Raw genomic sequence first — 12,493 nt, 5'->3', positions numbered from 1 at the left:
GACATCAATTTCTTGATTGTGATCATTATTTATTCCACACACACACATTACCCCAATTTTGCCCTTTTAATACAACCCAGCATCTGGTTTGCCTTACTCACTGCCATCGTAACACATCTAACAGAATTACAAAAAAAATCTGCAAAGTTCTAGGAACATAAGAATTTGCTGGCGAAAGAAGACCAAGGTCCATTTAGTTCGCCGTTCACCATCGTGGCAGACGCTTGACATATTGTGTCCCAAACTATATGCTGTATCCCGAGACTTTATTTTCGTAACAGAAATCTATCTAATTTGTTCTTGAAACAAACAACACTTTCTGCTTCCACTGTCCCCCTTGGGAGCCTGTTCCATACGTTTACTACACTCTCAGTAAAGTACAGTAGAACCTCATTAATCAGGTCACTGAAGTGACTGGGCAAAAGTGACCTAATTAGTGAGGTGACCAGATTACTGAAACAGGATTACATAGGATGAACATAGCGACCTTTAATATAAAATAGGATGAACATTCAACAACCATTCTTTGCAATCTCATTAAAATGAAGGCATTGTCACATTTAAAACAGATCATAGGTTTCATTTTCAAAGTTCACATGAGAAGTTAAAATCAAACAAAATGTTCATTTCTTGAAGAAAAAGTCCAGTGTTGTTTCCCTGGCTGCTGATTTAACCTGCACTGCCTTGGCCTGCTGCTGACCCTCAGCATCAGCCAAAGTCGGCCACATGTTGAGTCCATGATCAAAACAAAAGTCCTTCACTTGCCCCAACACTTGCTCAACTTCGCCCAGCGGCAGTCACCGAGCGAAGTCGATTTTCCCCTCGCACAGCTTCCGCGATCCCAACACTCCCCGCGAGTGTGTGACCTGATCCCATTCCGCCCACAGTAACAACGTCGAGCAACAGCGCAAGAAGCCCAAGGCCTAGCGCACTGTGTACAGGATAGTAGCAGAGGTGGGTGTTTGTACTGCGTTTGTTCCAGAAGAGGGCGCTTGTAGCAGCCGCAATCAGTAACCATTGTCCTGAATGGTGAGGTGCTCGGTTTACTGAAGCGGACAAAACAGCCTTTTAACTTAGACAATGAAAGAGACTGAAAATGTGCCTGCAATTGTGAGGTGGCTGAATTACTGTGGTGACCACAAACCGGGTTTCTACTGTATTTACCCTCCTTCAGACGCAGGCCATGTCCTCTGGTTCTACTGTACGGTACAAGATAAAACAGCTTATTGTGGTCTACATTATCTATTCCCTCCAGAATCATAAAGATTGTAATCATACCAGCCCTCACCCTTCTCTTCTCCAGTGTGAACATGCCCAGTTTATATAATCAATCCTCGAAGTCCAGTCCCTCCATCCCCTCAATCATGTTGGTTGCCTTCTGTATCTTTTCAATCACTGCAATATCCTTTTTATATTGCAGTGACCAGAACTGCACACAGTATTCCAAATGCGGTCGCACCAGTGATTTGCTTCGCTGATCGCTTCCTTTGCTTCGTGACCACATCACTCCCACCCTCGCTCGCCTCCACTGGCTCCCCATCCCCCAGAGGATCTAATTCAAGATCCTCATCCTCACCTCCAAGGCCATTCACGGCCTCGCTCCCTCCTACCTCTCTGACCTACTATCCCCCTACCTACCTGCCCATACCCTCCGTTCCTCTGGCTCCGGTCTGCTCCACATCCCCCGTCCCAACCGTCCTACCATCGGTGGCCGGGCCTTCAGCCTCTCAGCCCCTGGCTCTGGAACTCCATCCCCCAGTGCCTTCGCCGCTTCCTCCCTTTCCTCCTTCAAGGCCGGTCTCAAGACCTTTCTCTTTGACCGTGTCTTCAGCTCCCCTCTCGACTCTCTACCCCCTCCTCGCTCCCTCCCTCCCTTCCCTCCCTTCCCTCCCCTCACCCTGACCATTTCCCCCCTGCTCGGGTCCCGACCAACTGTCCAGCGTCTTGGGACGTCCTCCCGACGTGAAAGGTGCTCTATAAATGAAATCTTGTTGTTGTTATTGATTTATAAAGTGGCCGATTACCCCACCATTTTGGCTCAATATTGCCCTTTTAATATAACCCAGCATCTGGTTTGCCTTACCCACTGCAATGTTGCCATAGCTTCAATTTATTGTCAATCAGGACCCCTAGGTGCTTTCCATTTTCCGTACAAATTATTTTCGTTGCATTTAAATAAAAGTCCCTTCCTGGAATTTTTGTTCCCATGTGAAGCACTTTACATTCTCTACATTGAATTTTATCTGCCACCGATCTACCCAATTCCCAAGAATGTCCTATTGGCTTATTGATGTAGTAGGGCATTATCTTTTCAATAAATGTTTGCGTTGTTCTAAGTCTCTCTTGTTTTTTATTTCACAGATTCGCTTATTTCGAAATCTGCCACTCTCCCTGCCTACACGAGGAATGGGCTACACAGGGTAACCGCATCTTTCTGTATTTCTGATTTCTGACCCGGAAAGGAGACGGATAGATGGAGAAAGGAGGAGAGACAGTGCTTTCCGATTCACCCTAATTTGATACAGTGCCTTTCACGTCGGAAGGACGCCTCAAAGCCCTTCATAAGATATAGCATAAAATGTTAGTGACTGGGGAATTTTAATTGTGGGTGAAATTTTTAAGGCGGAAAAGCCTACAAGTGAACATTTTTAAATTGTGAAGGTGATGAAAATTGCAAAACATTGCAAAACATCATATTTCGCCCTCAAAATGCATAGTCACTACGCTTTACAGTAAAAATCCCGTAAAACGCTTGGAGATGCCCTCACAACATCAAATGCATTACAGTAAAATTCACATAAGTCTGATCTGTGTTAATCTTATAACTATGTAAGTCTTACATCTGCCCGTCCTGTTGAATTTCCTATTATTTATGCACGTTTCACATAATTCATACTTTGCATCAGACATGTCGAATGTATGGTCCCAACTGATACAACTTTTGTGAGTTTACTGTATATCAAATCCAAGGATTATTTTTTACACTATTGATATTTTTCTCAGCTATGAGTACCCATGTGTACTACACTGATAGTTCTAGTTTTGAGTCCCTTCCAACTGGCATCCAAGGCAGCCTGTGTGATAAAATATTAATAATGTGGCATACGTTATGGAAAGTAAATTGGATGTGTTGCATAAATACTTGTGCAAACAACGTAAAGCTCTGATGGTATCACAACCTACTTTTGTTCTGGCAACATTAATTAAATAACAGTCCCAACACAATTACAGAGCTCAGTGAGGAAGGAACCAAATTAAATGAACATTGAATAAATTGCAAGTTAACAACAAAAGATTCTTCATTTCTCTGTTCCGTTCCTCCATCACCACTCGTGTCTACAGCCTGAGAGTCCTGACATTTTCCAATACGACGACGACAGTTCAGTTAACTGGGGAAGGAGAGGTAAGATTGAGTGCATGAAATGTAGCTCAGCCAAAACCTACTAAATGTGCCCATGCTTCAACTCTCAATCATTTAAATGCCCTTTAAGTTCCTGTCCAGTCAGTGCACATTGTCCCAGAACGTTTGTGTGTCAGATGCGCACTGAGACTTCCACTGCTCTTAAAGGGACCATACCCCTCTAGTCCTGCAAAACTCAAAGGCCATTGGGGATCCTGCCAATGACTTAGTCTTTCCCTTTATAATCTGTGGCCACAATTTAAGAGTGGCAAAGTAACCAATTTAGGTGCTTTTTCAGTAACCAAAATCAAAGGCTTTGTAAAATAATCTGAACAGGGTTTCTGTGCACTCCCTGCGCATAATTAAGAAGTCCTGCAATTGATGGAGGGTTAAGCATCAGTGCTGAGTTTCAATGCACCAAATAGCATTAATGCATGTGTCAGCCTGGCGCAGTGGTAGGATTTTTGCCTCTGAATCAGAAGATTGTGGGTTCAAGCCCCACTTGGAATCATTTAGTCTAAACTGACATTCCAATGCAGTGCTGGTGGTATGGTACATTGTTGGAGGTGCCGTCCTTCAGATGAGACGTTAAACCAAGGGCCCAACTGCCTGTTCAGGTGGACATTAAAGATCTCATGGCACTGTTTGAAAAGAGACAAGAGTTTCTCTTTTCTGGATAATTCGCCAAATAAAACTGGTCACTCACTAGATGGCTGTTTGTGGGACATTGCTATGCACAATTAGCTGTCGCATTTCAGCCACAAAATACACAGTCAATCCAGTACTGTATATCCGTGAAGCGCTTTGAAACGTCTCGACAACATGAAAGGCGCTATACCAAATTCAAGGATTATTACTAGCCATAATGCAGTAATGTCTTAATGCCATGCTAACTGCTCCACTATCGCACAGCATTGGAATTGTAAGCAAATCTTGCCTTCATTGTCTGAAACCATTGATTCAATGGCAATGATGAAACTGCTTGTCAATGAATGCTAGTTATGTGTAGAGAAATTCCACCTAGATTTGCCCTTTTAAAGGTGCATTAAACGAGTGTCTGAAATTTGGCAATTCGCTGACTTCAGTCTTAGTTTTGACATCAGTTTTCTGTAGTTCTTCAAAGGAACTAGTACCTACAAAATTAAGGCTGCATTTGCTAAATTCTAGACACACTGAAATGCTACATAAATAGAGTAAAGCTAGATCCGGTTGGAATTTCTCCCTGATAGAACATTAGCAGTGCTGGATTCTACTCATGGTTTGATTTCACCTTCCTTTTCTCCCACAGAATACAAGGTAAGACGTGCAGCTTGAAGCCCTGTGCAGTTTCCTGGGAAAAAGAGAGACGTCTTGTGGTGATGTTTCTGTTCAGACATTATGTACAACATTGCTGTACTAATTGGTGTTCTCCACATTAACTGCGTGAAAAGCATTTTCAAGAGTGCAGTATTTTATTATCCTATAAGCATTGTCTGAGACCAAATCTAACCATTTCCTGCTATAGGACTCCCTGATTGCTTGTGACGTAATGGTGTTCGGCATACATTATCTGCACAGATCTGCTTATTTATGCACAGTAAGCATAACACCACGCTGTGTCAGTGGATGCTTATTAATATTACTTGGTTGGCTGCCCAGAATGATGAAAGCCATGATTTATAGGGTTTGTGTTACTGAAATATAATTTGACTCATTTTCTCTATATCCAGAGGCTATTCACACAGCACTTTTCACATCAGATTTCTCAATTCTTTTATTGAAATGAAATTCATCAGTGGGTAGAATGCACATTGCGATTACAGCACTCGCAGAGTATGTTCAATATGTGTAGAGATTTCAGGCTATGGTTATTATAATAATAATCCTTGCATTTGATATAGCACTTTTCACACTTCTAGACAACAACAACAACAACAACAAGATTCCATTTATAAAGCGCCTTTCACGTCAGGAGGACGTCCCAAGGCGCTGCACAGTTGGGTCATGACCCGAGCAGCGGGGAAATGGTCAGGGTGAGGGGAGGGAAGGGAGGGAGCGAGGAGGGGGGAAATGGTCAGGGTGAGGGGAGGGAAGGGAGGGAGCGAGGAGGGGGGAAATGGTCAGGGTGAGGGGAGGGAAGGGAGGGAGCGAGGAGGGGGGAAATGGTCAGGGTGAGGGGAGGGAAGGGAGGGAGCGAGGAGGGGGGAAAGTGTCAGGGTGAGGGGAGGGAAGGGAGGGAGCGAGGAGGGGGTAGAGAGTCAAGAGGGGAGCTGAAGGCACGGTCAAAGAGAAAGGTTTTGAGACCGGCCTTGAAGGAGGAAAGGGAGGAAGCAAGGCGAAGGCACTGGGGGATGGAGTTCCAGAGCCTGGGGGCTGAGAGGCTGAAGGCCCGACCACCGATAGTAGGGCGGTTGGGGCGGGGGACGTGGAGCAGACCGGAACGGAGGGTACGGGCAGGTAGGTAGGGGGATAGTAGGTTGGAGAGGTAGGAGGGAGCAAGGCCGTGAATGGCCTTGTAGGTGAGGATGAGGATCTTGAAATCAATCCTCTGGGGGATGGGGAGCCAGTGGAGGCGAGCGAGGGTGGGAGTGATGTGGTCCCGAAGCCTGGTGCGGGACAGTACACGAGCTGCAGAGTTCTGAATGACCTGCAGCTTGTGGAGGGAGGTGGCGGGAAGGCCGGCGAGGAGAGAGTTCCCATAGTCCAGCCTTGAGGTGACAAAGGCGTGAACCAGGGTTTCAGCAGCGTGAGGGGTGAGGTAATGCCGTAGTCTGGCGATGTTCCGGAGGTGATGGAAGGCGGTGCCAGTTGTGGTGCGGATGTGAGGGAGAAAGGACAGCTCAGGGTCGAACAAAACGCCGAGGTTCCTGACTGGCTTTGAGAGGTGGAGAGTGCAGCCTTGGATGCTGATGGTGTCAGCGCCTGAGGTGCGGAGGCGCTGACGTGAGCCAATCAGGAGGGCCTCGGTTTTTCGCACGTTGAGCTGAAGAAAGTTGTCTCTCGTCCAGGACTCGATGTCGGACAGGCAGCTGTCAGGACATCGGTGGTCGTGGAGTTGAGAGTAGAGGAGGAAAGGTAGAGTTGGGTGTCATCCGCATACATGTGGAAGTTAACTCCATGTCTGCGGATGATGTCACCAAGGGGGAGCATATAGAGGGTGAAGAGGAGGGGACCGAGGACAGAGCCCTGAGGGACACCACATGAGACAGTGCGGGGGGTGGAGGAGAAGCCATTCGTCGAGACAAAGTGAAGACGGTGAGAAAGGTACGACCTAAACCATTCAAGGACAGTGCCTTGAAGGTTGAGGTGGGAGGACAAGCGGTGGAGTAGGATAGCGTGGTCGACCGTATCGAATGCTGCCGATAGGTCGAGGAGGACGAGGAGACAGAGGGAGCCCTGGTCACAGATGGTCAGGATATCATTGGTGACCTTGACCAGGGCAGTTTCTGTGCTATGGGCAGCACGGAAACCTGACTGAAGGGGTTCGAAAAGGGAATGGGTGGAAAGGAAAGAGCGCAGTTGGGAGGCGACAACTCTTTCCAAGACCTTGGAGAGAAAGGGGAGGTTGGAGATGGGCCGGTAGCTTGATAGCTGCGACGCATCAAGGGAGGGTTTTTTCAGGGTGGGCGTGATGATGGCAGTTTTTAATGGAATGGGGACAGAGCCAGAGGAGAGGGACAGGTTTATGATGTCAGTGATATGTGGGGCAAGAAAGTGGAGCTGGGAGATAAGGAGTGGAGTGGGGATGGGGTCAAGGGAGCAGGTGGTTGGTTTTAGGGATAGGATGAGTTCAGTGACAGAGGGTGGGGAAACGGGTACGAAGGTGTGTAGGGGAGGATGGGTAGGAGTCGGAGTGTGGGAGGGAAGGGGTGGGTGGTGGGTGGAAGTTGGAGGGGAAGTGACCGCGGAGCGGATTCCCTTGATCTTGGATTCAAGGAAAAGACTAGACGTCTCAAAGCGCTTCACAGGATAAACTGTAAAGTGAATTGACTGTATATTTGTGGGCGAAACGTGGCAGCCAATTGCGCACAGCAGTGTCCCACAAACAGTCATGGATTGAAGTGACCAATTTTTTTTTTTTTCTTGAGGGATTATTATCAGGCGTGTGGAGTAAAGAAACTTGCCCAAGGTTTCACCCTGCCAGGAATCGAACCCAGGTCTCTCGCTTGCGAGGCAAGTGCTCTAACCACTGAGCTACAGGATACAGATATGGTTGTATCTGCGATACTGTGCGATTGCTCAAGGTTTAACAAAATCACATCCTGCCTCCCTCTTTCAGAATGCACCTCTTTGACCGAGCGTTCGGTGATCTTTCCCCCCCTCCCCACCCCTACCAGCTCAGGCATGCATCTAGCTTTGTCAAGCACTTTGAATTATCATCCTGATGTGAAAGGTGCTTTAGAAATGTATGTAGTATTGATTCCAGCATAAATTTATCAATTAGCTGGTTCAACACTAACGGATAGTGTATAAGAGCATAAGCCATTTGGGTTTGCTGTGGAGCTCATTGTATTTATTGTACTTTAGATGCCAGACTTAAAAAAACGCAAGGGAACTTGCAGAAATGAAATCCCACTAAAAAAAAACTTTCCCTCCATTAGCTGTATTTGTTTTTATCTATATTTTCATATTGCTTTGCAGAAATTGGCTACCTTGTTTTCCCAAAAAATACGCAGTCGCTACAATTTATAGTATATCCTGCAATGTACTTTGAGACACCCTCCCGATGTGAAAGGTGCTATCTCAAATGTAAGGATTCTCTTTCATATACTTTAAAGCAAATAAATGGTTCAATTATAAATGGCATAGACATAGCTGGTTTGTTAGCCGTTGACTAATCGAATATTTTTTCCTATCCAGATTTATCCCTATGAAGCATTACTGGTGACCACTAGGGGTCGGAACAAACTGCCAAAAGAGATTGACAGAACAAGACTGGAGGTATGTGAAGCTAAACAACTATTCAGATTTAAATCCTGCAGTCCCTCCGCCTTGCCCATCCCTTGCCTCCTTCAAGACCCATCTCAAGACACTCCTCTGTGACCATGCCTTTGGTCACCCTCCTTCCACTCCTGCCCTCCCCAACTCTCAGCTCGGGTTCGAAAAAATGATTGTCCGGCACCTTGGGACGTCTTCCTGACGTGAAAGGCGCCATATAAATGTCATGTTGTTGTTGTTGTAACTATGCAGCATGGAACAGTAACCTCCTATGGCATTGACTTGGGGTTTGACATGTTTGCCTTAAAATACTGTGGACTTGTCTCGCATTGCTAGGCATGGCTCCTCAGGCACTTCACCCCCAAGGAGACCCTACTCCCTACTCAACCTATGTCCCCTTCCTATTAGACATGCTGGTCACCTTATCAACCTCAAAGGATTGAGTGGAATCATTGGGATTGTAACACATACCTTCTTGGTCTTGGGTCTAGGTCTTAACCATGTGAGATAATGTTTAAGAGTTTGTCATCAAAAGAGGGAAATATTTTTGTTTAAGAACCAGATCAGTCAGGGATTCGAACCAGCAAGCTCCTGTAATGTAAACTGCAGCTCTATCCACTACTCCATCGTTAACTCAATAAAGCATAAGTAGATCTTTGGGGTAGGCCAGGCCTGGTAACAGGTCAAGGGACTATTGCCCATGTAATCACTGGCTCTCTTATAATAATAATAATAATCCTTGCATTTGATATAGCGCTTTTCACGTCTTCTAGACATCGCAAAGCACTTCACAGAATATACTGTAAAGTGAATTGACTGTATATTTGTGGGTGAAACGCAGCAGCCAATTGCACACAGCAGTGTCCCACAAACAGTTGTGATTGAAGTGACCAATTTATTAATTTTTTATTGTTAAATTATCAATTTATTATTTTTCTCTTCATTGTTTCACAGCGCCATCTGTCGCCAGCAGATTTCTACCGGATCTTCAGAATGACGCTCGGCGAGTTTGACCGGTTGGCGCTGTGGAAAAGAAATGAGCTGAAGAAACATGCTCGCCTATTCTAATCACACAGGCACATCGCATTAAACAGAGACGGACACAAGAAGATCACTCTTGGCCTGTCCGAGTATACGACGCATTTAATCACACACTCTCTTAGTGTTTTCATATTGTTGTATTGACAGAGCTGTTGCCTACATGTATCTGTGGATGTTCTGCAAATATCTGACTTGTCGTCTCAGAGGATTTCCATTATTTGATGGTGTACCTTCCAATTGCAACATGTTTGATATAATCCATATATTCATCTGATTTCTTGGGAATAAGGCTGCGGAAGCCAGGGTGTCATGTTTAAGGATAGCTGGGATTCTGGAATAAACTAGGATTATTTGTTATCTGTCTCTTTTTTTCCCTGATTTTGTGCCTTTTTCTGTCTCCACCAAATCACTTTCAAATAAACCACAAAGCACCACAGATCACAGAATGCCAACCAGCACCTGGAAAGGGACATTTGCGGTGGCACTGATCATGACAAAGGGATGATCATCACAAAGGGTCTTTCCCTAAACAACAACAAGATTACATTTGTATAGTGCCTTTCATGTAGGGAGCACGTCTCAAGGTGCTGGGAATGATAAGCGCACATTTTCTTTCTCCTCCTGGGGATCTTCCAAACTCTTGCAATACTTGTTTCAGATTTCCAGCGTACGCAGTTTCCATTTTCACAAGATCACAAGAAAATTTGCTGTGATAAATGTGCACACTCGGTCATACTGTGTTCATTAGGACAAGAGAACATTGCATGAACTGCTCAAGAAGTTCACACTACAACTAATACAAAGTTCAGATGAAGACACCCTTCAGTCCATCTGATCCCGACTCTCCAAAACACTCACCCTATCGTACTCCCAACAAAAGATCAAGCTCTTTCTTTAGGTGTCCTGGCTTCAACCACACTTCCTAGTAACCTGTTCCCGTCTCTGGTAAAGATGATATCTGTCCTGAAATTACCCTTTAAAACTCTAAACCTAAGTCCTCTTGTTCTACTATTTTGGTGCATCTTAAAGTATTGATCTGGGTTTACTTTTTCAATCCCATTTAAAATTGCATTCTGAGGTGTCTTCTTTCGAGAATGAAGAGCTCCAGCTTGTCCAGTCATTGTTCATAATAGTTCATCTGAATTACTCTGCAATGGCTTAAGTTAGCAAACATTTAAGAGACAAAAAAGACCCTGAAATTCTATGTGGTCTTAGCCTGAAAGACTATTTTGTCCAACAGGCACAAAAATTGTGGAAAATACTTGTGTCCAGTCTAAATTTGGAAACTCTTTCTGCAGTTCTTAAAAGCAACTGATTTGACTGAGACTAAGTTGAACAGTTTTCCACAAATCAGCTTTTGCCTTTCCAATAGCTGTTGAGGACTCTTATCTATCACAGGTCTCTTTTATTGCCTTTGTCTGAGCCTCACAGAGCCAGTCCGGAACCTTGGCATCTTGTTTAACCCTCAACTACCCCACATCGAGACGTCGAGAAGACGTGAAAAGCGCTACATCAAATGCAAGAATTATTATTATCTGTGCCATGACACGCTTTGCCTTCCCCCACCTCCGCAACATCGCCGGATCCACCACTGTCTCACACCACATACATGAAACTCTTACACACATTCATAACATCCAGGCTTGACTATGCAAACTCCCTGCTTGTTGGCCTCCCCAACTTCTCCCTCCATAGGCTGCAGATCATCCAGAACTCTGCAACCTGTGTCCTCTCCCACACCAGGCTTCGTGACCCTATCACTCTCATCCTCACCCGACTCCATTGGCTTCCTATCACACAGAGGATACAGTTCAAGATCGAGGTCCTCACCTTCAAAGCCCTCAATGGCTTTGCTCACCCTTACTTCTGCAACGTCCTAACTCCTGCAGTCCCTCCACCTCACCGCCTCCTTCAAGACCCATCCCCCTGCACTCCACCCTCCCCGATCCCGACCCCCAGCTCGTCTTTGAAACACTGATTGTACAGTGCCTTGGGGCATCCTCCCGACGTGAAAGGCGCTATACAAATGTAATTTTGTTATTGTCTCTGCCACCACCCTTTGGAACTCCATCCCAAACTCCCTTCGCCTTGCCCCTTCCCTTGCCTCTTTCAAGACACTCCTCTGCGATTGCACCTTCAGTCACTCTCCTACCCATGCCCTCCACCCATCCTGTTGCCAACCCCCAGCTTGGATCAAAATCCCTGACTGTCCATCGCCTTGGGACATGCACCCAATGTGAAAGGCATTATACAAATGTAATTTGTTGTATCGTTTGTTAGTTGTCCGATGAAATGACTCTCACTGACTATTCACTTGTTAACAGGTAGCTCTTGCTCAAACCTATCCCTGCATCACTTTGCTTTTTAATCAGAGTACAAGACAAGGCCCCGTGGACAAGGACTTGAGAAGCAGATGGCAAAATGACAGGTAGGTTACACTACAGACCAGCCACGTGTTCAAGTGAAGCCTATTAAAAACAAAGAGAACATATGAAACAAAAAAAAGTCTTAGCACAATACATTCCAGATCATGCTTTCACACAAAGGAGCTGCAACAGATTGACCCTTTAAGCTTAAATGGCAGTAAATTTGAAGGATTGTTTTACATGGGAATCAGTAGATTTTCATCCATTCTCAAGTGAAACTTTAACAGTGGATTCTCACCTCAAGCTACTTAATTGCAAGCAAAATCTTTTAATCACTTTAATAATAGTAATCCTTGTATTTGATATAGCACCTTATCACATCATTGAGACATCTCAAAGTGCTTCACAGAATATACTGTAAAGTGAATTAACTATACTTTGTGGGCGAAACACAACAGCCAATTGCACACAGCAGTGTCCCACAAACAGTTGTGGATTCAGTGACCACATTTAAACATTCCTGATCACGCTTTCTCAGCTCTTGCTCAGTTTACAACAACAAAAACAACAACTTGCATTTCTATAGCGCCCACCATACAGGGTAGTGGTTCAGAGCACTTAACTATGGGGGAGCCAGACTCCGAGCTGGGGTTGGTGAGGTGGCCGTAAGCATGGTGGAAGAGGAAGGTTTTCAGGCAGCACTTGAAAAAAGGAAGATGGGGGCAAGGCGAAGGGATTGAGGGAGAGTGTTCCAGAGTTTCGGGGGGGT

At 45.3% G+C, this 12,493-nt stretch overlaps 1 protein-coding gene across 5 annotated transcripts in view; it reads left to right on the top strand.

The window, feature by feature from the left end:
* The window catches only part of ablim3 (actin binding LIM protein family, member 3), a 114,034-nt gene extending 104,319 nt beyond the window's left edge, over nucleotides 1–9,715 (top strand). For all 5 annotated transcript variants that reach the window (XM_007908017.2, XM_007908019.2, XM_007908016.2 and 2 more), the window contains 5 exons: nucleotides 2,362–2,420; nucleotides 3,343–3,403; nucleotides 4,689–4,696; nucleotides 8,240–8,320; nucleotides 9,272–9,715. In XM_007908017.2, the coding sequence (XP_007906208.1) occupies nucleotides 2,362–2,420; nucleotides 3,343–3,403; nucleotides 4,689–4,696; nucleotides 8,240–8,320; nucleotides 9,272–9,385 (323 nt within the window). In that variant the 3' untranslated portion in view covers nucleotides 9,386–9,715. The remainder of the gene's footprint in view (nucleotides 1–2,361; nucleotides 2,421–3,342; nucleotides 3,404–4,688; nucleotides 4,697–8,239; nucleotides 8,321–9,271) is intronic.
* The last annotated feature ends 2,778 nt before the right edge of the window (nucleotides 9,716–12,493 follow it).

This window comes from Callorhinchus milii, unplaced genomic scaffold (genome assembly GCF_018977255.1).
Source record: "Callorhinchus milii isolate IMCB2004 unplaced genomic scaffold, IMCB_Cmil_1.0 Scaffold13, whole genome shotgun sequence".
Classification (NCBI taxonomy): domain Eukaryota; kingdom Metazoa; phylum Chordata; class Chondrichthyes; order Chimaeriformes; family Callorhinchidae; genus Callorhinchus; species Callorhinchus milii.
The sequence above is the reverse complement of the archived record's forward strand: the minus strand, read 5'-3'. Positions and strand labels throughout refer to the sequence as shown.